At 32.0% G+C, this 24,412-nt stretch overlaps 1 protein-coding gene across 1 annotated transcript; it reads left to right on the plus strand.

Annotated features, from left to right (window-relative positions):
• The first annotated feature begins 18,197 nt into the window (after nucleotides 1-18,197).
• On the plus strand, nucleotides 18,198-24,210 carry LOC122602357 (cation/H(+) antiporter 18-like). Its single transcript, XM_043775056.1, has 5 exons — nucleotides 18,198-18,432; nucleotides 19,953-20,209; nucleotides 20,854-21,855; nucleotides 22,385-22,962; nucleotides 23,291-24,210. The coding sequence occupies exons 2-5, from the start codon at nucleotides 20,012-20,014 to the stop codon at nucleotides 23,943-23,945; spliced, it is 2,433 nt and encodes an 810-aa protein (XP_043630991.1). The 5' UTR covers nucleotides 18,198-18,432; nucleotides 19,953-20,011; the 3' UTR covers nucleotides 23,946-24,210.
• The last annotated feature ends 202 nt before the right edge of the window (nucleotides 24,211-24,412 follow it).

Below are 24,412 nucleotides of genomic sequence, written 5' to 3' on the forward strand. Positions count from 1 at the left end.
ACATACTTGTGATCATGTACTTAATATTCAAGTTTATGTATTTGTTCATGATATAGGCCCATATCACGAATGCATTTATTTTCAAGCACTTATCCTATGATATTAGATAACAATTAGAATTGTTTTCATATTTTTTGATAACAATTATGTCTCTTGATTTGAGTAACGGTTGTAACTTTAAAAATTTAAATATAATGCCTTCGTAACTCTTCTAAAAAAATTTTTTAAAAAATCATCTCAAGTTGATGGTTAAAATTAAATATAAATTAAGTATTCATGATTAAAAAGTGTAAATTATAGATGGAAAAAAGTATAAATTAATGAGACTTTTTTTATAAATTAATATAAATATCAATCAATATAATAATATATTTGAATAATAATTATTAGAATTTTTAATTTATAGTTAATCTAGATGGTGACATAAGCGAGAGTCAATTTGATTAAATTACAATTTAATTGGTTAACAAGTCATTAGTTCAATTGTCTTATAATATATATTAAAATAATATTAAGATTATGGAGTATATTATCTTCAAGGAATGTTAAGTATGTAGATAATACTAGAATTAACCATCCTCTAGCAATCGGGTTCTTGATTTCGTAATAAGAATCAAAAAGCTATAGTACATATATTTATTATTAGTGTTTAAGCCCGTCCAACGAATGGATAGTCTTAAAATATATTAATCAAAGCTAATATGATTCGAGCAACCATCAATATGACCAATATCACAACTTAATCAATACGGAAGCTAAAGAAGCAATATATATAAATTAACTCTGTATAAATATTGATTCCAATTACCCCTCTTTTTTCAAACTTATTTAAATAAAAAATTTGCAACAAAGTATATAATTTCAAAAATACATACCAATTCATCGACAAAGACCATCTCGAACGTTTTAATTTTTTTCGGGTTGTTCCACTTCAAAACAATCCATACATGCACAACACGGAATCGTAGATTATGGTTAATATGTGTTGGCTTAAGTTTTTCAAGATAAAATAATGTGGTCTTGTCTTTTGTTGTTGTATAAGAAGCCATAACGAACCTGAGATGAAAAACAAGTTAAATTAAAAGAGATAATAATAACAATAACATAAGAATTAAATATTAAATAATAATAATAACGATTATATATGAACAAAATATATAAATAAAAAAACCCTTTTGGTAATTGATCGTATGGTTTTTTTTGCCGTAGTTTTTTTTTTTTTTTTTGAAAATATGCAATGATTTTTTCTAAGTTGTATATATTGATAAATATTTTTTTGGGAGACTTTTAAGAATAAAAAGAGATTTTAATTAATAATAAGGTTGACCATTTATTAAATTAAATAAAAAATTAAAAAAATAGAGGATTAATAAGGATGGAGAATTATGCTTAAAGAGAGGGATTAGGAGTGTCAAATGTACCCCAACTTCCTCTTTTAGTTATTATATATAAATACGAAAAAAGAGTTCGTAACATTGTGAATGGCCTAAATTTTGGTCATGAAAAATTAACAAAATAATTAATGGCTAAGTGTATATGATCCGAGAATAAATCGTGAGTAATATATCCGTGAGAAAATTTTGTATCAACCCCATCTTAGAAAAATAGATAGATTTTCTCGTTGTTTACTTTCAAATAAAACCATTTCTTTTTTTCTTTTACTTTGGTTAATGATAATAATGGTATTACATAAGTTAATACATCTATCACACTATATATGTTTTATATGTTTTATATCGTATTGTATAAATATGCAATGCACAATAATAATAGATTTATCAAATTTTATGACACACTAAAGATACCACTTCCCTTCTAATTTTCCAGATATATGCACACATTCTACTATTACACTGGATTTAATTTCTTATACAATATCATAGTCCTAAGATCATACTCAACCGGCCATTCTTCAAATCTTGAGGGTCACATCTACTCCTTAACCTTTGGTTGCTTTTCGTTATCTATTGTATCAAAACCAAAAACGAAAGAAATTAACCAAGCAAGGTATAGTAGCATTAATTGATTTCAAACAATTGCTACTTTATAGGGAGGAACAGTATGTTGAATAAAATACTTATATATTTGGTACATTAGCTAGCTAGGACAAATAATGTACGTGCTTCAAATTAAAAATTATGAATTTTAGAAAACAAAAGGGATCAAGCAAGGAGTACTGTTTGAAATTTATTATATGGGGGTTCTGAAATGGGAATAGACGGATGTGAAAGAAAGGAAGGGAAGGGAAGGGAAGGGAGGCATAGTAGACAAAATAATGTGATGAAAGGAGAGCAAGTAAAGGCTAAAGAGATGAGTGCTGAGACCATACATTGGGTAACAGGTCAGCCTTTTGGAGGTTTTGACATGACCTTCATTTCTTGTAGTTATTTTTTTTTATAAAAAAAAACATATATAACAGTAGAGGGTAGCTTGTGATGGAATCTGATGTGATCTTCCATTCTTTGCAACCCATCATCCTACATCTTGTTTTCTTTGTTTCCATCATCATCATCGCTAGCTGCTGTCAATGTACGTGTTCTTTATTTTATCAGATAATGTATATACTACATTATTAATTAGTTGTTTCAAACTCAACTCTTTAAGTAATTAGTTGTTTCAAACTCAACTCTTAAGCTGAAGGTGGGTGCAGAGATGGTACTAGAAAAAATTATCAAATGGGGCAAACTTAAAAATCCATGAAAAAATGTATATTAAAGGGGTTGAAATATTAAAAAGCTATAGGAAATTTTTAAAAATCCATGAAATATTTAAAAATGCAAGACAAAATCTAAATTTTGAGGTGGACATTGATCCCCTTTGACCTCATGTGGTACATCACCCCCTTAGCGACTAGAGCTTGGGCGGAATCCACAGGGCGGGCAAAATGGAAGCGTTACCGAGAAACTATCCGTTGGCAACGGCTACTGGACCAACTTTAAAAAAAAAAATTAATAGACTACATATATATATATATATATATATATATATAACATTCATACACCCAACCAAAAATCCACAAAACACACTTTCTTCACACATTAAAAATTTACACTTCCAATCAAAACATATTTTTTTCATACATCCCGAGACAATAATCCAAAATGCTTAAGTCAAGCATACAAAATTATATGATCGCCCTTTTCCGCACATAAGGAATGGGAACTAATAAAAAAACCCAAAATTTTAGTTGTATTTAATTTTAATTATGTTTTATTTACTTATGTAATTCATGTTACCTAAGTTATAATTGTAAATAAAAGTTTGAAAAAAAAAATCAAATGCCACGTGTCAGATTTTCACACTTTTGGATGACATCTTAGGATGTAACATGTCGTCACATGGCGCAAGACGCCCTTCCCGAAGATGCCCCACAACCCTTAGCCTTAATCGTCTTGTTTAACCAAAAGAGTTATGAGATCTAGAATTTCTATTAGTAAGATTGTTTCGAATGTTAGGGTTGTTATAATGCGCCCTTAGTCATATATCATATCATATCATTACAAATCCGGTCTTAAAATATTTAATTTATTTCTACCATACAAGCATATTTACAATAATAGTTCAGTACCGTGAGTTACTTGTAGCACAAACTTTTTAATATTAACCTCATATCCATGCAAAATAGCATTAACAATTAGATTATTATGATTTGAAAATATTTTTTAAAGATTTTGCTCTGATTTGTACATTTCAAAGGAGTTTTATTACTTATGTTAGTTTACATCCTATTTAGTTTTTTAATACATCTTTATTAGTTTTGTTGCTATAAAAATCTTAAAAAAAAACTTTAAAGCATATTTAATCGATATCTCAAATTTCATTGAGTTATTTATAGTATCTAATAAAACAAACCATCTATTTTTTTTCTTAAACTTTTCTACCTTTGAATAATCGAAAATACCCTTATCATTTATTCACTAATTTAAACATTTCCATTGAATATACCTATAATACTTATAATGAAATAATTTACAGTATAGATCCCCTAACATTTTGAATAACTACAATATCACCTTTAACATCAATAGATACATTTACATTCACCACCATCGTCGCCCCCATGACCATCCCTGAAACGACAAGACTCGATAACTTGAAAACACGAAAGTTTTTTTTTATATATACATATACCCCACTGCGCCGCAGTGAGGTCGAGTACTCCCACTGCGCCGCAGTGGGAAACCTCGGACCAAAACTGGAAGAACCCCACTGCGTCGCAGTGGGTTTGACACATTCCCACTGCACCACAGTGGGAGGAAAGGAAAGTCTGGCCGTGGGATTCCACTGCGTCGCAGTGGACAAAACCTCCTCCACTGCGCCGCAGTGACCCATAGTTCAGCAACATAAAAAATGTACTCACTTGAGACTTAACCAAAACCTTCAAACCACAAACAAAATTATAAGCAAGTTACATTCCAGAATTGAAAGTAAGAGAGTTAACCCGAAAACATTCATATTTGTCAAATTCGTTTGGTCCATGAACGACCACACAACCATATGGGTCGATTACCCATTTTGACATCTTACAACCAAACCAACTATCTTTAACAACTCCAAAAGACATGAGCATGACCATTTACAAAACATATCAAAATATGACCAATAACAACCAAAATGTACCATAAGCTAAAGTCAAGAGGGACAACTAGGTTTCTAACCAAATTATGCTATTCTTCCGAGAATAGCCAAAGTACTTTTCAACTATCTACAATCCCTAGCAACTTCGTTCTCTGTTCTTCAAGACAAACAAACCTAGTTCCTTCTTCCGGAACCACCTATAATCAAAAGGGTAAACATCTGAAAAGTAAGCGAATGCTTAGTGAATATGCTTGCATAATATCATATAAACGAAGGAGGGCAATGCTCAAAGGACTGTTGCATATGGACTATGGCACCGTCGTGTCATATCCATAATACTCACCCTTGGGCTAGGCATTACATGGATCCATATAAGCAAATGATTACAATCACAACAATTATAACAATAACAAATGCTCCACATGAACCTATGGCCACCAATTAGGCCTGTAATCAAACTCAACCATAAATATGGGACTTAACGCCAAATCAATTACCACCATGGACTCACTCAACATGATTGGTAATTGACCCGACGAATATACAATATATGCAAGTATACTCACCTCCTTCGTAGAAACAACAAATAATCAAGATAACCGCAAAAGCACAATATCAAGCTTTCAACCTATCATATATCATAATGCATACATAAGAAGATGTTCACTTTCCTAGCTATCTCAACATAGCTCAACAACCCTTTCACTAGCATTCTAACCTCTAACCCATTTCACTAAGTCATCGAGTTGCTTATTTAACAAGTCTTTTCATATAAATTCCAAGGTTTCATCATCATCATCATCATTATTTCAATTACTAATAAAATCACCATTTTTCATAGTTGAAGTTTCACTACCAATATTCTCATTTAATTAAATTTTAACATAAGCAACTCAATAACTAACTCATTATATACAATAATTTAGGGGGATTTCATACATGGACTCATCACTAGCAAAAACCCCCAATTTCATATTCTCAAAAACCCTAATTCCTAGTAAAGAAGGGAAATTAGGTTTGGAAGTGATTACCTCAGGGAATACAAGACCAAATCAATACTTGAATTCACAAACTTCTCCTCCCCCTTTTCCTTGAAATAGTCGACCACCACCACCACTAACTAATCCACACCCTAACTTGTAAATTCTTGAATGATATTAGATTATGGTTCTTGATGAGTTTTTGATTTGAGAGTAGAAGTCAAGTTTGCATGAATTGAGATTGGATTAAAGAATCAAAGAGAATGAAGAAGATATTGGAGTAAGTTAGGTGATGGAAGTGAAGTGGGAAAGTGGCTGGCATTCTAATGTGATGCCACGCCCCTTTTTACTTTTATAGGTATTTTACCCGCTATCCGTTAAAGTTCCAACTAAATTAACCCCATATGCAACAATAAAATATTAGGAACTTATTTTAATGTCAAAACTACAAAAAGGGTTATTTTATTACCTTAAAATTATTGGAGTGTTACAATTCCCCCCCACGTCACCACCAACACCTCCGTCATTACTATCCTTACCATCATCGCATTATGCAGGTATAAGTCTAATAAAACTAATGAGAAACCAATGTGATTCAAGAATTACTGATCCGTTTGAACATATAGCATGTGGACATACATAATTACATATGTTGAAGAAACTTTTCTATATTAAAGATGAGAAAATATAAACTATATAAACTATATATAAAAAGAAAACCTTTTTATCCCTTTTTAAAACCATCTAGTCAAAGGTTTCCTCAATTTTGTGAAGGGTGGTACAATGTTTCTAATTATAAACAAGTGTACATGAACCTAAATATTCCACAATACTTAGACCTACTAATCAGTCGTATGTCTTAATTAATTAAGGTTTTTCCATATATTAGGCTCACAATCTCTCTTTTGAGGAGGTATAACCCTAATAACTAGGCCTTTTTGTGTGTTAGCCCATAAAAATATACACGAATGTCTACCATTGTCTTAGCATAATTTAACATGAAAACAACTGCTTAGGCCAGTGAAATGATTAATTTAGTTCATCCTAACTTTTAAGCTATAGAAAGACATAAGATCTTTCTAGTCATCCCACTATGAAAAAAAATATTAAAATCAACGAAGAATAATAAAGTTCTCGTGCACACAGTATCATAATTTGTTTTTTCCTCACTTTTTTTTTTTTTTTGTTTAGCACAACACTTCCAAAGTATAGGCTAGAATTTTGTGAAGGATTTGCCACGCCACTAAATTCTATGACTTTACTTGACACCCAAATTAATTATGCAAGGAGATGATAATGTTTTATGCGAGAAATTCTTAACATTCGGTGCTCTCTATATATACTATACCAGTCACAATACCGGTATGATATACGGATTTGCTATGTATATATTGTAAATTGTAAATGATATATATTATAAATTGTAAATGATAGTTTTTTTTATGAAATTCAAAAAACTATTTAAGTGGGTTGGCCATAGATATCTTCTAAATCCATTATATGATACCCGAAGGTGATAAGGAAAAAATGTTAAGATTAAGATCGAAAGTTAGCAATAATAATATTACTTTGGTATTATTCATAAAATAATACTTTAAACATAAAGTAAATAAATTTTAAAAAATACAACTAAAAGTAGATACAATTTCTATTTTGTTTTCATTTTCATTATGATTTAAAATATTAATGAGTTAATTCATATTGAGTTGGAAATATTAATGATTTAACTCCAAAGAAAATATAATTGTCGCTATAACCATTATGGAGTTTTATGTTCACAGTGTTGATAATAAATCCATGTTTATTATATTTGTATTGTATCTTTTTACAATGGATATGTTACATATGTATTAAAAATAAATGGTTATAAATAATTGTTATTATTCAGAAAATATAAAGTCTCAAATCAGCATAATTGCTCTTTTGGAGAAGATTTGATTAGGGAAAAATTATGGAGCGGCACTTCTTTGTATTTGGAATTGCAAGTTATTTTATATTTAACAATTATTATAATGTAAAAGGTAAGTAGAATTTAATTAGGATTTTTATTTTATTTATTTATTAAAAATATTAAAAGAGACATTTGTCGCTTAATGTACCATTTGTCGTTTAAATAATACCATAATCCTGTTTTAGTTTATTGGTAGATATATAACTATCAATTAGTTGTCATATAACATCTTTACAACTTTTCAAAACCATTCATGTTTACGTTCATTATCGTGATCATAACTGCAGATATATACATTATACAATATATTAAAAATTTTAAAGGAAATTATCCCTAATCGGGGTTTGGTTTGAACTTATGCGGTCATATAATAATATGTTAGTCCATGATGTGGAGGATTGGTTGCTCAAGTATGTCATCAGCTAACATGAATGAACATTAAGTATGTTGATGCACCGACAACCAGCAACCATCTTTTCTTAGCGGCCAATTAAGATTTATATATGTAGTTTTAGTATACATAAATTGGACAAATACTGGTTTATTCTTCGAATTGAACGGCTAAAAAATAGCATTCCTTATTTCGTAAGTCAAAAGAAGATAGAAAGATGACAGTTCATTTGTTTGTTTAACTTAGATTAATTAACTAGACAATAATGTAAAGAACAATAAGTAAAGAACAAGAACAAATGTAAAATTCAAATACAAGAATCTATACAATTCTAATAATATTGTATCATTGATTAAACAGTGAATACATAGTCGATAATACAACTTGTCTTAAAAGAAAGTAAATGAATACAATTGTTAAGTTTAGACTAACTAGAAACTTAAACAACTACAAGAGAGAATATAAGCGACACACAATTTATGGTGACAAACACACAACCTTGCTTTGATATTGATGGGATGGTGGTCGTCGAGATACTATTGGTTTGAAATACTTGCATCAGAAACCTTTGTCTTCTTTACTAAATCGGGTATGAGAAAAAAATCACCATATGACTATTGTTTTCTTCTTAATTGAATTCTTCCCGCCTTGACAAACGACTTGCATAAGAATGCATTGTTGGCAAAGAGTCACTAGACTCGCTGATGGGACTTCTTAGCGACCAAGTCTGATCAGCGAATCCTTGACTCAATAAAAGATTGAAATAGAAATCGCTCATTCAAAAGACATATAAGTTAAGTCTATCAGTAAATTTTTTTCAGATTTGTATCTCAAGGATATCGGTTGATTACAGACTAACTCATGCCCGTAGGCGCAAAACACATGCACCCGAGAGTCATGATACCTTATTATTTATACTTTTATACTACATTATAACGCAAATAGCTTTATTTAACATTATAAGGTTCAACATTTAATAATCAAAACCAAATTACATCAATAACCTACACTACTTGCTACCGCTGCCGCTACCACTGTCACCACTACCAATTTCCGTCGACACCACCGTTGCTCACCACCACCACCCATCAGCACCACCACATCGCCGTCATTACATCACCACCACCGTCGCCATCTCCACAACATCGAATACTGTGCTAGTATATATTAAAAGCTGTTTGGAATTATACTTGGTATGACATCTAGCTTATACCTTTACTGTGTCTAGTCTATAGTCGGATATGAATAGTAAATTACATGGCTAACATAACTGATTTTTCTGATAAAAAAAACTATTTACTGTGTCTAGTCTATAGTCGGATATAAAGCTAACTTCAAATAGAAGCTGAATGAACAAACATAAAAAAAAAAATATTAAAACACAAGGATCATTTACCTAATTGATTATATCTTAAAATATAATTTTATAATTATCAATATGCTTTATGAAAATTTAGCATGTAGTTGGAATATTTTTCCACAAAAATATATATATTTTAGGAGTATTATTGCCTAAACTATCTAACCATATGGATATCTTCTATGACTATATATATTAGTCCTTCTTCACTTCAAGAAACCCATGAACCACACACTACAACTCACACTTCATTTCATCATTAAAAAGCCCTTGTCTCCCAAGATCTCCTTCTCGATCTCCCTATCACTTAGCATGCAAAAATATAATCCATCTTTATATGGCTTTCATGTTACTTGATAGTTTCACTTGATTTCTACAAGATTGGATATATATATATATATCTAGTGAACGCTTTTAGTTATTGTTTTATGCAATTTTTTACATTTACCTCACGCCTTGCCTACTTTGTGTATGTAATTTCTAGGGTTTTGGTCGATAGTTAAAAAGAGAGCTTTCTTCAGTCCACTCATAGGCTGCAATAAGATTTCAATTAGCTGCCGACTCATTCATCCAAATACTTAGCCAGATTCATGATATAATAATACATGGTGCTTAGTAAATGAGTGAATGATGCGGGAGACAAATTGGATCTTTGGTTGCCTGTACTTGGACTGAAGGGAGCTCCCTTTTTATGCTGATTAGTTTTAAGTCAGAATTTATATCAAAGTTTTTTACTTTCAAGAAATTATCAATAAAGCCTTATATCTCTTTCAACAGTGTTCTAAAGTTTCAATCGAGATTATACTATTATTACTAATCATTTACTACAGAAATATTAATTTGCGGTTATTTTGAGACTCATATCAAGGTTTTTAAAAGCTAAAAATTAACTTTTTATATATAGTGTGTTTACTGTCATTATACTAACATCAGTTCAATCTTTTTCGTTAGGTTTTATATATATGTGAATACTTGTATAATATCTGGACATTACATACTTTATGCATTAACATCTCCTCTGAATTTTTTCCATATGGTGAAATAAATAATCAACCCCTGAATGTAAGGATTCAGTCGTGTAATTTCCCCTATGGTTTATGGCCACCATATATGTATCTATGTTAACTTCATTGACAAATCTAATAACAGTGTTGTAAGTTGTGCAGGATATGTAGTAAATTGAATCATTGGAGTTTGATAAGTAGCATGCAACAGCAGCTAAGATGGGATATGACAATGCCTTGGATGTTGCCCTAGTAAATACTACTTACTAACTTGCAACAAGTTCCTAGGCATGTGGGTGCAATTACCAAAATATCCCCTCTCTCTCTCTCTCTCTCTCCCTGGGCTTGGCTGGCCTTTGTCCACCAGCAAACAACTCTGACACTTTCTGTATGGTTTAGTTTTAGTAGCTAGCTAGCATGCGTGGAGAATTGTAAAGCCCAATCTGACTCTCAGTCGATTGCTTGCAACTATTAGTTTGTTTTTTTTATACAAGTAAATTTCCAGGAAATAAAAGTGTCTCTTTCTATATCTCTAGTTATTTTCTAGCTTGTAATAATGTAGTCAGGGTTTGGGCATGGTAACTTTAAATTTGAATTTTGGAGGACATAAAGACTTTATCCCTAATCATCATGTATTCTCATTATGGAATTTTCTCCCATTTCTACTGGAAGGGAGCTCTTTAGTGCAAACATAGTTATAACTGTGTATGTTAGACCTACCGTTGTCGAATCACGAAGTCAAATTCATCTTTCAAAAAATAAATAAATTTGGGTGCTGATATTTGATAAATATACAATACTATTCATTTTATCCATCTACAACCATAACTGTGTAAGAGAGTTGTATACTATGTAACAATATACGCTTATTTGTTATAGTTTAGATAAAATATGTTGTAGATGTTGTAGATTTATCATAGTTTAGATAAAATATGTTGTAGATTTATCATCGTTTATTGAATGTGGATTATCTTTTTCATTTCAATACCACTACTGGTTGCCATTTACTAAAATGTCCTGTATATATGTAACTGAAAAGTCGGGCTAGAGGATGCGCGCTGAGCCTTTTGCCCTGTTCTAGAAAATCAACATTATTTTTTTCTTCATCCGTACATTCCAATCAAACAACCGATCATTTTAATGTTAAATCTTAATTCAGCCATTGTCTAATTGTGAAGTGCAAGAGCTAGCTTGTTAATATTTAGCACTTAACTTGTTGGTATTTGTGACATGTAATTATCAATGACGTACAATTATAGATTCTATTAGTAATATACTCGTTAGTAATCGATGTGGTTTTAATCCGTATTCTATTACGAGTATAACCGTAGACGCAATTTGAATCACATTGTAGTCATAGTCTAGATCACATTTTTTAGGTAAAATCAGACCGTAAACTTTTCGAATATAGAAAGATAAATTCCCTGGTTAAGAGTGACATAAAAATAAAAGCAGTAATAAAACACCCAGACCAAAAAGAAATAATGTTGATTAAAGGAATCTCTTAAGAAGGAACCATTTTGATTTTCCACCACAAAGATTGTTTAATTCAAACATTTTTTAGTACATTAACATGGATTATGCTATAAATTGTTAAATAAACTTTTTTGTCCTTTTTTTGACAGGCAAGCCCCCTCTCTTTCTTTCGGTTACATTAGTCAATTGTAATGAACCGACTATGCATGATTCTCAGCGTTTAAAATATGCCTCCAATATTAAAGCATTATTTGTTAAAGTATGTAAGGAAAAAAAAAAGGTCATGAAAGGTTTGCGTTTTGATTGATGAACTGTTTTGTAAGGAAATCGAAATGTTCTACCTTACTAAAATATAGTACTCCATAATTTGACATTTAATTTTGACGATAAATATTTTTGTTTATTTTATATAATTTATTTACATACACGATCGAGATGTTTCCTGATGTATAATACCGACTAACGTACCTGTAACGGCTTATGGTCTAGTCATGAAAGTCTGTGGGTTTTTTCCCTAAATCACCTGCAACGGCTTATGATCTATATCTCGTAATCTAAAGTACGTGCAGTCACCATTATACGGTGAGATGTTACCTGATGTGTAATACTAACTAACTAATAAAAAAAATAACTAATCATGTCATTACACCTTTTAACTTTTGTGATAAATGGCTCCCTCTTTGACAAGATAAGAAAAGTTATCTATTTTATGTCAGTTTTTTTAAAAGACAATTACAATTACAATGTCGACATCATGGTAGTTGACACAATTGATCTATCAATCTGGCCAACATGTTTTAATGACAACCTCAGACACTACAAGAGTATTAGTCATTGCTGATTAACAATTGGATCTTTGGAAATATTTCAACGAGATATCTTCTAAATGAAAAAAGGGGATAATGACCAAAGCAGAGATTTTGATAGACAATGACCATATGTCCATATAGAAATCGGTTCAGGACTAGACTTCCGTTCGAAAACAATCATAAGCTATATATTAAACATAATCTTAAAAAAAAATTACAAAAAAAAAAAAAGGAAAAAAGTGAAGCTATAAATTAAAGAAGCAATCCTTTTAGAATGTTGTCATTTCTTTTATAATTAGCTAATGAACCTGGGTATTTAAATAAACTTTTGCTAATACTTGATACGTGTGTAAACCAAATAGATCTAATAATGTGTAAATGAGTTGTCGTTACCACCTTTATAAAACTATCTTTTTTAATATATTTTGGGAAAAAATAGTTATATGAAAATATCATATACACATTAAAATGAGTTTCATCAATATATTTCGAGCAATAAAAAAAAGAATTTAATATTAACAAAGAAATGAGAAAAAAAAATGAAAAAAAAATAAAATTAAGATCAATATGTTTCGAGCAATAAAAAAAAATTTAAGATTAACAAAGAAATGAGAAAAAAGAAAAATGAAATTACTAAAAAATAAAAACAAAAAACAAAACATCATATGATGTCATGTTTTATATAAGGCAACTTAAGAAAAAAATTATTAAATTGACACATTGGAATTTTTCTAAAAATAACTTACAAAAACAATTTTCTTTTATTTATATAAGAGATATAAGAGATTAGGAGAATTTAAATAGATTAGAATTTTAAAATATGCAGCAGCACTCCATAATATAAACTAGGTTGAAAATTAAATTGGACACATTTAAGACCATTTACATGACTACATCAAGGTTGTCCATAAAGATAAAAAATTTGATAATAGTATCACATTTTCTTTATAAATTTACGGTTATTACGCATTATATATTTGTGTGAATTGTATGTTGTGGGTGATAAGGTGAGGATATCATCATTGGGTATTTGTGGGGAAAGATGGTGATGGATGTGCTTGTGTGTGTATGCATATAAATTGTATGTATATATAAGTTAGGTGTTTGTAAGAAGAATAAATATGTTATTGTGATAGGTTAAAAATGTTTATGAGAATGATGTATGGAAAGATAACATGACACGCTAATTAAATTGTTTATGCGATAGACAATTTAATTTTAAGCATACACCACTAATCATGTTTCACAATGTTATATAATACAACTATCTTTAAACATATTTGACAGTGTACAAATAAAATTAGATTGGTATATGAATCATTACCCAATTAGTAATGTTGGGCTTCATTATTTCTTTACCAATAGGGCAAGATATGTGGAATTGTGGATGTTACTTTTTACTATTGAAGAATTGATTTAAAGTAGACATATGCATGATTAACAAATTGTTTTACAATTTAGATTAGATGCTGCTTTGTGACATGGGTCCTTTTGTCATATCGTGTCCTTATGACCTGTTTACATTTGGAGTAAAAAGTTTTTTCTATTTCTTTAATATATTTTATTATTATGAAAAATATCAAGAAATTTATCGTATACTATTAGTTTGACTAGGTTCACGTTAAAGTACCATTTCACATATTAGATCTCTAATTAACTTTTGATGAGGAATCAGTTCGCGATAAAAAAAAACTCATCGCATAATAAGTCCCTAATTTAAACATTCAATCATGAACTCTTATTACCTAAAGAGTTGGAAGGGGAAATTAATTCCCTATGGTTACCTCTATATATGCCTAAAATAATACTCGCTTCTAAAAACTTTTGTAAAAAACAAACCTTTTTTACCAACAAACCATTTGATTTGATGATAGTTGAGTAAATAACTTTTAGATAATTTACTTCAATTTTATGTGTTTTGACGCATTGTATTTCTTATTAGCTATACATAGGGGTGTTCGTTGTCCAGTTAGATCTGTTTGTGAAGAATCCAATAATTGTATAATCAAAAGTTTTGAAACACTATTGATTATACAAAATTTGGTAATTTACATTAAGGCTGGCATAACAGGTCACACAAAACTTGTTAAGACACGAACCTGTTAAGGTGAAACACGAACACGACCTGTTAACTAAGTGTGTCCTTTTTTTCAAACACGAACACGACACGAAAATTAACAGGTGCAGCTGTTAAGACCTGTTAAGAAACCTGTTAACATATATTTTATAGAATTTTTGACTAATATTAAAAGAAAAACCTTAAAGATACAAAAATTCTTACAATTCTCAACTATTATATAGCAATAATAATCCTTACATTACAAAAGTTCATGGACATTTACCTTATAAAAAAATATCAAATCATAATATCAATTCGTAGTATTTTATATATATGTATAATTTTAACAGGTCCTAACAGGTCCAAATCTGTTAAGACACGAATCTTAACAGGTCTTAACAGGTCCGGATCTGTTAAGACACGAAACCTGTTAAAGTCAAACACGAAATCTGTTAAGAACAAGTCGTGTCGTGTTAACATGTTCCGTGTCAAAATTGTCAGCCTTAATTTACATAAATATTGATTTTTTTAAGTTATGATTTTGAAATTATGTTGTTAATAACAAACATTGAAAAACTTCATGTAAGTTCAATATACATTTTATTTGGGTCATATGAAGACGACCTAAATGACCCAAACTATAACCACCCAAATCCAAATGACTCAAATTTTATTCGTTTAAGTTAGGAGTTACTATTTTAAGCCATAATAACCCGACCTAAAATTTTTAAAACCTAAATTACTTGACCCATAAACAATCTTGTTGTGGAATAAAAAGTACAATATATGAGGATTTAGGTGGTGTTTGTTATGCATTTTTGAGAGTGTGTTCAGGGTTTAGGTTTAATAAAAGTAGTTTGGTTTACGTAAATGTTACGTATATTTATTTATATATTTATTTAATTTTTTTGTAAAGGTAACTTTTTTTACAAATGGTCTTGAAAAGATAAACAAAAATTAAATACAATTACAAAATACACAATACTTACAATACATTGAATTTATTCCATAAAAACCCCATAGACTTAATGTTGTGCACAATCTTGATCGGAAATAGCTGGATGTTGGAAAACTTTTTTTCGTTTCTAGCTATCCAAATGCAACATCTGTCATGAAAATAAGTCCATTGAATACCTTTCTTTTCTTCCTTTCCATCCGCATGAATCCGTGCATCTCGATAAGATCTCTTACTGAAAGAGACACATTTTTGAAATACTTTACGTCGACAGTGAAATGTGATGCCAGGAAATAGTCGAACTAAAATTGTTCATATAGCGTAAAAAAAGAAGAACCTACATTTAGCCCAAGTTCATCAATCATGGGCTGAATAAGAATAACCAAAATAATGTGATAACACATTTAGGCAGTTGGGCCTACCTTCATGATATGAATAGGAAATGTAAAACGGAGTTGTGAACTACTGATTGATCTTACATTCTTACTATTAGGGTTGTCAATGGGTTCGGGTTGGCAGGTTCGGGTTGGTGGGTTGAAAAACTCCGACCCTAACCTAACCCACTAAAAGTTTCAGGTCAGAAATTTCAACCCTGACCCACAACCCGCCAACTCATGACCCAACCCATGTGACCCGAGAAGCAAATATATATAAATATAAAATGGAATAAATCAACCAATATAAAGCTTTATCATTGATGGTGTAAGCCGAAAACGAAAGGTACAAAAAAGAAAGAAATACGAGGGTAATATTAATACTTGGCACAAAGTTAACAAACTTACCGTCTCATCCTACATCACTTATCATCTCACAAAATTTTGAATCCTCCTTTTATTTCATATTTGTAATTACTTTAGGTTAGAAATATAAAAAATGAGAATAGGACGTATGAATTAGTGTAATGTGGAGTATGAACTATTATATATAATTCAAATATTTTAAATGTATTGGGTTGGCGGGTCGACCTGACAACCCAACCCGAACCCAACCCAGAAAAATCAGGTTGGTGGGTTGGCGGGTTGGTAGGTCGAAAATACTCAAACCTAATTCATATTTTTTTCGTGTTGGGTTCGGGTTGAGTTTCGGGTTGGGTCGAAATTGACAACCCTACTTACTATATATTATGGGAGAATTGAAGATGAGGTTTTCACACTCAATTTTAGTGAAATAACAATTTTGTCTTTCTAGATAAAAGTGAAAATAAGTTTTAAAGGCCTATTTGAAGAACACATGAAGGTTTATTTATTTATTATTTTTATCTTAGACAGAATTAAAATAAGTTTTAAAGGCCTCTATATCTGAATTTGGAGAAAGATTATCTATGTTTCTAACTTTTTTTCATACACATTGAAAGGATGATGGAGTGTTTGGTATAATAGAATGGAAAGGGTAAAAAGAGAATGAGAAATGGTAAAAAGAGAATGAGAAAGACTTATCATGTTTTATTGCAATTGAGAATGAGAAAGAGCATTCCCTCTATTTTTTATAAATTGTAGATAATGGATGAGAATGAAATTTTTGTTTTTTTGTTTTATTGATGTTATACGTACTAAATTTAATATTTTTCATATAAACATTCTCTGCTTATATCAAACAACGTAATCTATTCTCTTTCCAAATAATCATTTTATTTCCTACTATATTCATTCCCATCTCTTATATAAATAAAATAAGTTTTTTATGACATTATTATTTTTTAAATAATGCTTATTTGTCATTATTACATTTATTTATATCAACTTTATCTTTTTTACCTTTTTGATTTATGACATCATCATATTTAAAGTTTAAAATATTTTCTATTTGATTTATGATTTATGTCTTTTTTCTTAACATAAACCAAATTAATGTAAATTAATATGTAATTATCTAATTTATTTTTTCTTTTTTATTTTATTTAATTTACTCATGATACTAGACTTTCCTTCTTTAAATTTATTTCATTTTTGTTATTTATGATATCCTTTTCTATAAAAAAAAAAAATTAGTTCTAATTTTCTTTTGAAAACTTTAACAGTTTATACATGGTCTTTTAAATTTTCATCATTTAAATAATTTAATCATGATAGATTTTTAAAGTATTCACATATTATGCGGGTTAATAAGTTAATTATATCTAAACTCCTTTATAAAAATTATTTCATTTTCTAAAAAATTTTCACTATCACGATTAAATCAACCTACACCACTTGACACCGCCACCAACACCAATAGTGCTATCACCGACACCACTAGACCGTCTTCTCCACCACTGTCGCTGCATTGCTCAGGTACCATACTCGTATATTCAAAATATAATGTGTACTATTTCAAGATTTTGAGTATGGTTGAACTATTTCAAAGTTTTTAGATATCAAGGTAACTTAATATCACAAAACTTTTATTAATAAGCCCGAATTGAACCCGGGTTATTAGCTAGTTCTCAATTACGTTTCCATTTTTTTTATTCACTCCAACAAAATACCCTAACAATAATTGATGTAAGACGTTACGAAGAGAACTTTATTTACTTTAGTAACTTATTTCTACATATTCTATTAGAAAATGGACAAGAAATCATTTTCTTCAAAAAAAACATGTATTTTGTTGGAATGCAACCCCAGATATGATAACTTGACCTTTGTTCAAGCCATATGTCTTTCCTAATTCCCCGGAATTCAATCCCCCGCCAACCTAATCATCTCCATAGCCATTCCCACAGGTACCGGCCATATATCAGCCGTGACGCCGCTATCTTTTGATCTTAAACCCATTAATTTCCATTTTTTTTTATCCTCAATGATTTTACGATCAAAACACAATTTTTATTCGACGGATTCAATGGGTTCAAATCCCTACAACATCTTCGCTCTATCCTTTAATTTTTTAGGTATATCCCCATGTTGTTGTTTTTTTAATTATTATTTTTAATATCGTATATATGTATATGCATAATGTATAATGCATGCGTACTTTTTATATGCTTCATACAAATCAATATATATATGGATACACATTGCATCGATATCTCCTATTATATAAAGTTGAAATGTTGAAAACCTTTTCTTCTTGAATTTGCATTGTCATTTGCAATTGAAAGGGCTTGATCTTAGGGGGAAAAGGAAAGGAAAGGAACTGCCCACTACCGTCTTCCACGAGTTTTTGGGCTCCAATAGCTTGACGGTGTACGAGGGAGGTTAAGATGTACACAGACCTTACCTTTACCTAGGTAGAGAGGCTACTTTCAGGTTCTACCTAAATGGTAGAGAGGACCTCCAACCTTTGCATGGGATGAGATCAACCTCTGACCTGTTCTCCAGATGCCAGGGTGTTTATCATTAATCCAAACCAGGCTATTTATTTTTTGGGAAAATGTGAAACTTAAAATGTATAATGACTGAGCATTGAATCGTCGATGCGTTTTTTTTATATAAAAAAATCGTATTCTAAGAAGCAGTAATAGTAGTTTAGTTTTAGCAGATATAATTGAGGCATTAAACACATGAATGGTGATTTACTTAGAGGGTGTTTGCGAATGTTTAGTCAAGTGCTTATATATAGGTATTTTCTAAGGGGGTGTTTGGTGTTGTGTTTACAAAACTGCTTTTTGGAAAAACATGTATGTACATGCTTCTCCAAATCTGCTTTTTCATAACAGATAATCGCTTTTTCATCCAAACACTCTTCTAGATTAATTGGTTTTTCAAACGTAATAATCAAATAATCATTTCAAAACGTAATCCCAAACACCCTCTAAGTAGATAGACACTTTTGATATTTTGGGTGGTATACCTATTTCATTTTTGAGTATATAGGCATGTTTCCAGCTTATACTGAAAGAGGATATGCACACTTACAGTTAGTACTTTGCTGCTTTAATTTCTATTTGTACAGTCTTTTAAGAATGTATGTTTCATGATTGTTGCACATGAAGTTTGGTTTTTGTGAAAATTTGACGACTCTTTTAAATTTATCTCGGATGATTGTTACTCTTCTTTTATATGTGCTCACAAAAGGTCTCAAGTTCGAATCTCACCAGGCAATATCTTGGGAGTGTCAGGAAAGGGTTCATAAACTGTCACAGGGATATCCCAATGAGGCCACATACGTTTGAGTCATGTTGCCCTTCTGAGTAACCTGAACAGTAATTTCATCTGTATATGTGCCAGAGCCTTAAAACTTGAATTCTGAATTTCTGATAAAGCTATTAACTTAGAGAGAACATCACCTACAATACTAGTTTTTTTCATTTTTAAGTTTATTTTTGTCTTGCTCTCTTATATTGCTACATCCCTTAAAGTTTGGTCTGCAAGTTGCTGATTACTCTATTTACTGAAATACTTATTTTGTTTGCTTAAATTGTGAAACTTTGAAATCTGCTCAAACTTTATAAAACTTACTTAATTTCAGGGTGAAGTGCTTAAGATTTATTGTTTCTCATTCATGTATTGGGGTTATTTTGGTGCGAAATGGCCTCAAATCATACAACACCTGACTCTGCACCTATCATGAAGGCTACGTCTCATGGAGTATTTCAAGGAGATAACCCTCTTCATTTTGCACTCCCTCTTGTCATCTTACAGATGGTCCTTGTGCTTGTACTCACCCGAGTCCTTGCTTACCTTTTGAAGCCATTAAGGCAGCCACGGGTTGTTGCAGAGATCGTTGTAAGTTGCTTAGTCCCAGAGTTGGCCCAATGAACAGGTCAGATGGGTTATATAACGGGTCAAAATGGGATCTTTTTATGAGCAGTCTGAAACGGGCTAGGTTGACCCAGATACTTTTGTCCAGAATTTTAATCGTTTTAAATTAATTGGCATGGTTATGGTTATCAAATAAGATTACTTCAATATTAATTATGAAGTATTTAGAAATCAAACAATTTAAGAAATTTTATACTTTGGGTGATATTTGACCCGTTTTGCATGTACAGTTTACAACTATGGGAAATGTCATATAATAGAAATATACAATGTCCATTTTAGTAATCAAAACTTTGTTATATCCATTTAGGTACTTATATATTTATTCGAAGGACTTAAGCTTGATTTTTAATCAGTCATAATGGCAAAAAAAAAAAAAGACAGAAAGAATTTTAAACTGTAAAAATGAGACTTTATTCGCTCATATACAAGCTATAAGTACCTACCTAAATGGACATTTGGGGAAAATATTGCTATGTTAAGACATCACCCCTTATACTCTCCAAGTCAAGATTGTCATATGCGCTTGATTTCTTCTTTCTCATTTCAATTTGCTTAAAAGTTAAAACGTCTGAAATGACAAGTTGTTTAAGATAATTTTTTGACAGGGTGGAGTTTTGCTCGGTCCTTCGGCTTTGGGCCGTAACAAAGCATATCTGAATACCGTTTTTCCTCCGAGGAGCCTTACAGTATTGGACACACTTGCAAACTTAGGACTGTTATTCTTTCTTTTTCTAGTTGGTCTTGAGCTCGATCTGCACTCCCTTAGGCGGACCGGTAAGAAAGCACTATGCATAGCTATGGCAGGAATCAGCCTCCCATTCATCCTGGGTACTGGTGTATCATTTATCCTTATTGGGAGAATCTCTGAACGTGTAAACGAAGGCCCGTTCATTGTTTTCATGGGGGTTGCCATGTCGATTACTGCTTTTCCTGTACTTGCACGTATCTTAGCTGAACTGAAGCTCTTGACAACTGATGTTGGGAAAATGGCAATGTCAGCAGCCGCAGTTAATGATGTGGTGGCTTGGATTCTACTTGCACTTGCTGTTGCATTATCGGGTACTGGTCGTTCACCACTTGTTGCATTATGGGTTTTCTTGTGTGCGACAGCTTTCATTCTCATGTGCTCGGTTTTGGTCCCACCGGTTTTCAAATGGATGTCCAAACGGTGTCCTAATGGTGAACCGGTTGATGAGCTATATGTTTGTGTGACTCTTGGTGGTGTTCTAGCTGCAAGTTTTGTGACCGATACCATTGGAATTCATGCATTGTTTGGGGCATTTGTTGTTGGTGTGTTGATTCCTAAAGAAGGCGCATTCGCAGGGGCATTAGTGGAAAAAGTGGAGGATCTTGTTTCAGGTTTATTCTTACCACTATACTTTGTATCAAGTGGTTTAAAGACAAATGTGGCCTCCATCAAAGGGGCTCGGTCATGGGGGTTACTTGTTTTGGTCATTTTTACTGCGTGTTTTGGGAAGATTGCTGGCTCGGTTGGGGTTTGTCTTGTGTGTAAAATACCGTTCATGGAGGCTATTGCAATCGGGCTTTTGATGAACACAAAAGGGTTGGTTGAGCTTATTGTTCTGAACATTGGGAAAGATCGAGGGGTATGTCTTTGTTAGGGCGCGTAAATGCAAATGTGAAATTCAGCTACGCTGTCTGATTTCATTTTCAATTTAAGTTGCATATATACATATCCGATAGGACTGATGGTATCGAATAGAAGAGATATTTCCATATCCATATCCGGTATAAACAGAGGTAAATTTGGGTATGATCATATCACATAGATATGTATTTTTTAGAGGTGAAAAAAAGTCGGGTTTGATAACAGGTCAAAATATCTGGTACGGGTTGAGTTGACCCGAAACAGGTCTTATTGTAATAGCTTATTTTCGAGTAAATTAATTTAGGGGGTTATTGCATTAGATTTACACTTTTGACAACTTCCGTTTCATTTCCTTCAGCTTATATGACCCATACCCTCTAAGATGGTTTTCCGGAGCTTACCTGTTGCAGGTGATACATAACCCAAATTGACCTATTTTTAAGTAAATGAGTTAAAATTGATGGCCTTTTGTATTTCAGGTTACGTTTCTTTATGTAATCTCAACTCATGTTGTTTAGAAATTTCAGGTGTTAAACGACGAAACGTTTGCTATATTGGTATTGATGGCGCTATTAACGACATTCATCACGACGCCTCTAGTTGTTGCGGTATATAAACCCGCTAAAGCACCATCAAACTCCCAATACAAACACCGAACACTTCACGGAAGAGGTTCATCCACGAGCCCATTCCGTATGCTGTTCTGCTTCCATAGTGTAAGAAACATACCAACTATGATCAACCTAATCGAGGTTTTACGCGGAACTGGAAAGAAAGAGGTGCTTCTAGTCCACGCAATGCACCTCATGGAACTTTCTGAGAGGTCTTCAGCTATCCTCATGGTTCACAAGGCGAGGAAAAACGGACTCCCATTTTGGAAAAAGGATTCAAATGCCGGACCAGACCAGGTTGTAGTGGCCTTTGAGGCTTTCCAGCAGCTAAGCAAGGTCTCAATCTGGCCCACAACTGCCATATCTGCTGTTTCGAGTATGCATGAAGATATATGTAGTGGTGCTGAGAGAAACCGAGCTGCCATGATCATATTACCATTTCATAAGCATCTTAGGCTTGATGGTCAACTCGAAACCACTCGAGCTGAGTACAGGTAATCACTGTTATCGGGTTTATTGCCTAATTATCAACTTACTACTTCCATAGCTTTATTGATAAAATCAGTACTTCAACAGTTCAACCCTATCATAGCGACATACTTTCATTTCGCTATAAATTTTGACAACGTACCTCTATAAATAACAACATACTTTCAAGATGAGCCGTAATAAAGTTCTTATGATTGGTAAAAAAGTTGTTAGCATGTTTCTAGTTATCATAATTCTCGAAGTACTTAGCTATTATTAGTAAAAGTGTGACATCGTTTTGCGATTTAGCTAGCCAAGTTATTTAACAATGCAGCTCGTACATTGTGATTTCAGACAAGTGAACCGAAAGGTCTTGGAGTACGCTCCTTGTTCAGTCGGGATCTTGGTTGACCGTGGGTTTGGTGGAACATCGCATATTGCTGCCAGTAATGTTAACTCACTAGTTACAGTCTTATTCTTTGGTGGTCAAGACGATCACGAGGCATTGGCATATGGAGCCCGGATCGCTGAGCATCCAGGAATTAACCTTATTGTAGTACGGTTTCTCCTCAACCCTGCCACACCCACCGCCCCAGAGTCCGTCACTATCGACATCCACGAATCCACGACCTCAGAATCACAATCCACCGATGATGAAGTGATCACAGATTTCAAAAGGAAGATCGTCTTAAAGTACAACTCAATGAAGTACGACGAGAGAATGGTGTCAAATGCCTCAGAGATGACAGAGATGATTCGTGAATATGGACGGACCAATCTGTTTCTTGTAGGAAGGATGCCAGAAGGCAAAATGGTGGAATTTCTAAAGACGAATACCGAGTGCCCAGAAATGGGCCCGGTTGGAAACTTGTTAATTTCGCATAGTTTCACTACTGCTGCATCTGTGCTTGTTGTGCAGAAGTATCGTAGTCAATTGTCTTTGCATTCGTTAGCGTCTTTGAAAGAAGACGAAACTACTGATTGGGTTGATAGACTTGATACCAGCTAGACATATTCTTTTCCACTGTGATTAAGTCGTTTCGACTACAATTTGATATACAAATGTATATCAGTCCGGGTAAAAGGGATTTACCTTTGTTAGATTAAATGTATATCAGTTTGTACATATAGAAAAGCAAGAAAGTATATACTGATGTGAAATTGTACAAAATGATACTGATGTAGTAATGTATGTCCCATACTCGAAGCTTCATTGTATTTTCCTCGATTTTTTTACTTTATAACTCGTATTTGAATTTTTTTCAGAACTGCAACAGCATTTGACTTTATAACTCGTATTTGACTTTATAACCCGATGTGAAATTGTACAAAAAGATACTAATGTAGTAACGTATTTGGATTTTTGATTTTCTGTACATACACACAATCATTATACCTATCGGATTTAGTTAGGGTATCTTAGATTATTATTCCGAGTGAAATAAGCTAAACATAACGACAAAGCGAACTAATTGA

The sequence above is a fragment of the Erigeron canadensis genome, chromosome 5, assembly GCF_010389155.1.
Source record: "Erigeron canadensis isolate Cc75 chromosome 5, C_canadensis_v1, whole genome shotgun sequence".
Classification (NCBI taxonomy): Eukaryota; Viridiplantae; Streptophyta; class Magnoliopsida; order Asterales; family Asteraceae; genus Erigeron; species Erigeron canadensis.

What these genes read in the sequence shown, in the direction of transcription:
- LOC122602357 (XM_043775056.1), top strand. Translation starts at nt 20,012, where the DNA reads ATGGCCTCAAATCATACAACACCTGACTCTGCACCTATCATGAAGGCT. An exon ending in GGGTTGTTGCAGAGATCGTT is followed by an intron (nt 20,210 to 20,853) that starts GTAAGTTGCTTA and finishes ATTTTTTGACAG; the next exon opens with GGTGGAGTTTTGCTCGGTCC. An exon ending in ACCACTCGAGCTGAGTACAG is followed by an intron (nt 22,963 to 23,290) that starts GTAATCACTGTT and finishes TTGTGATTTCAG; the next exon opens with ACAAGTGAACCGAAAGGTCT.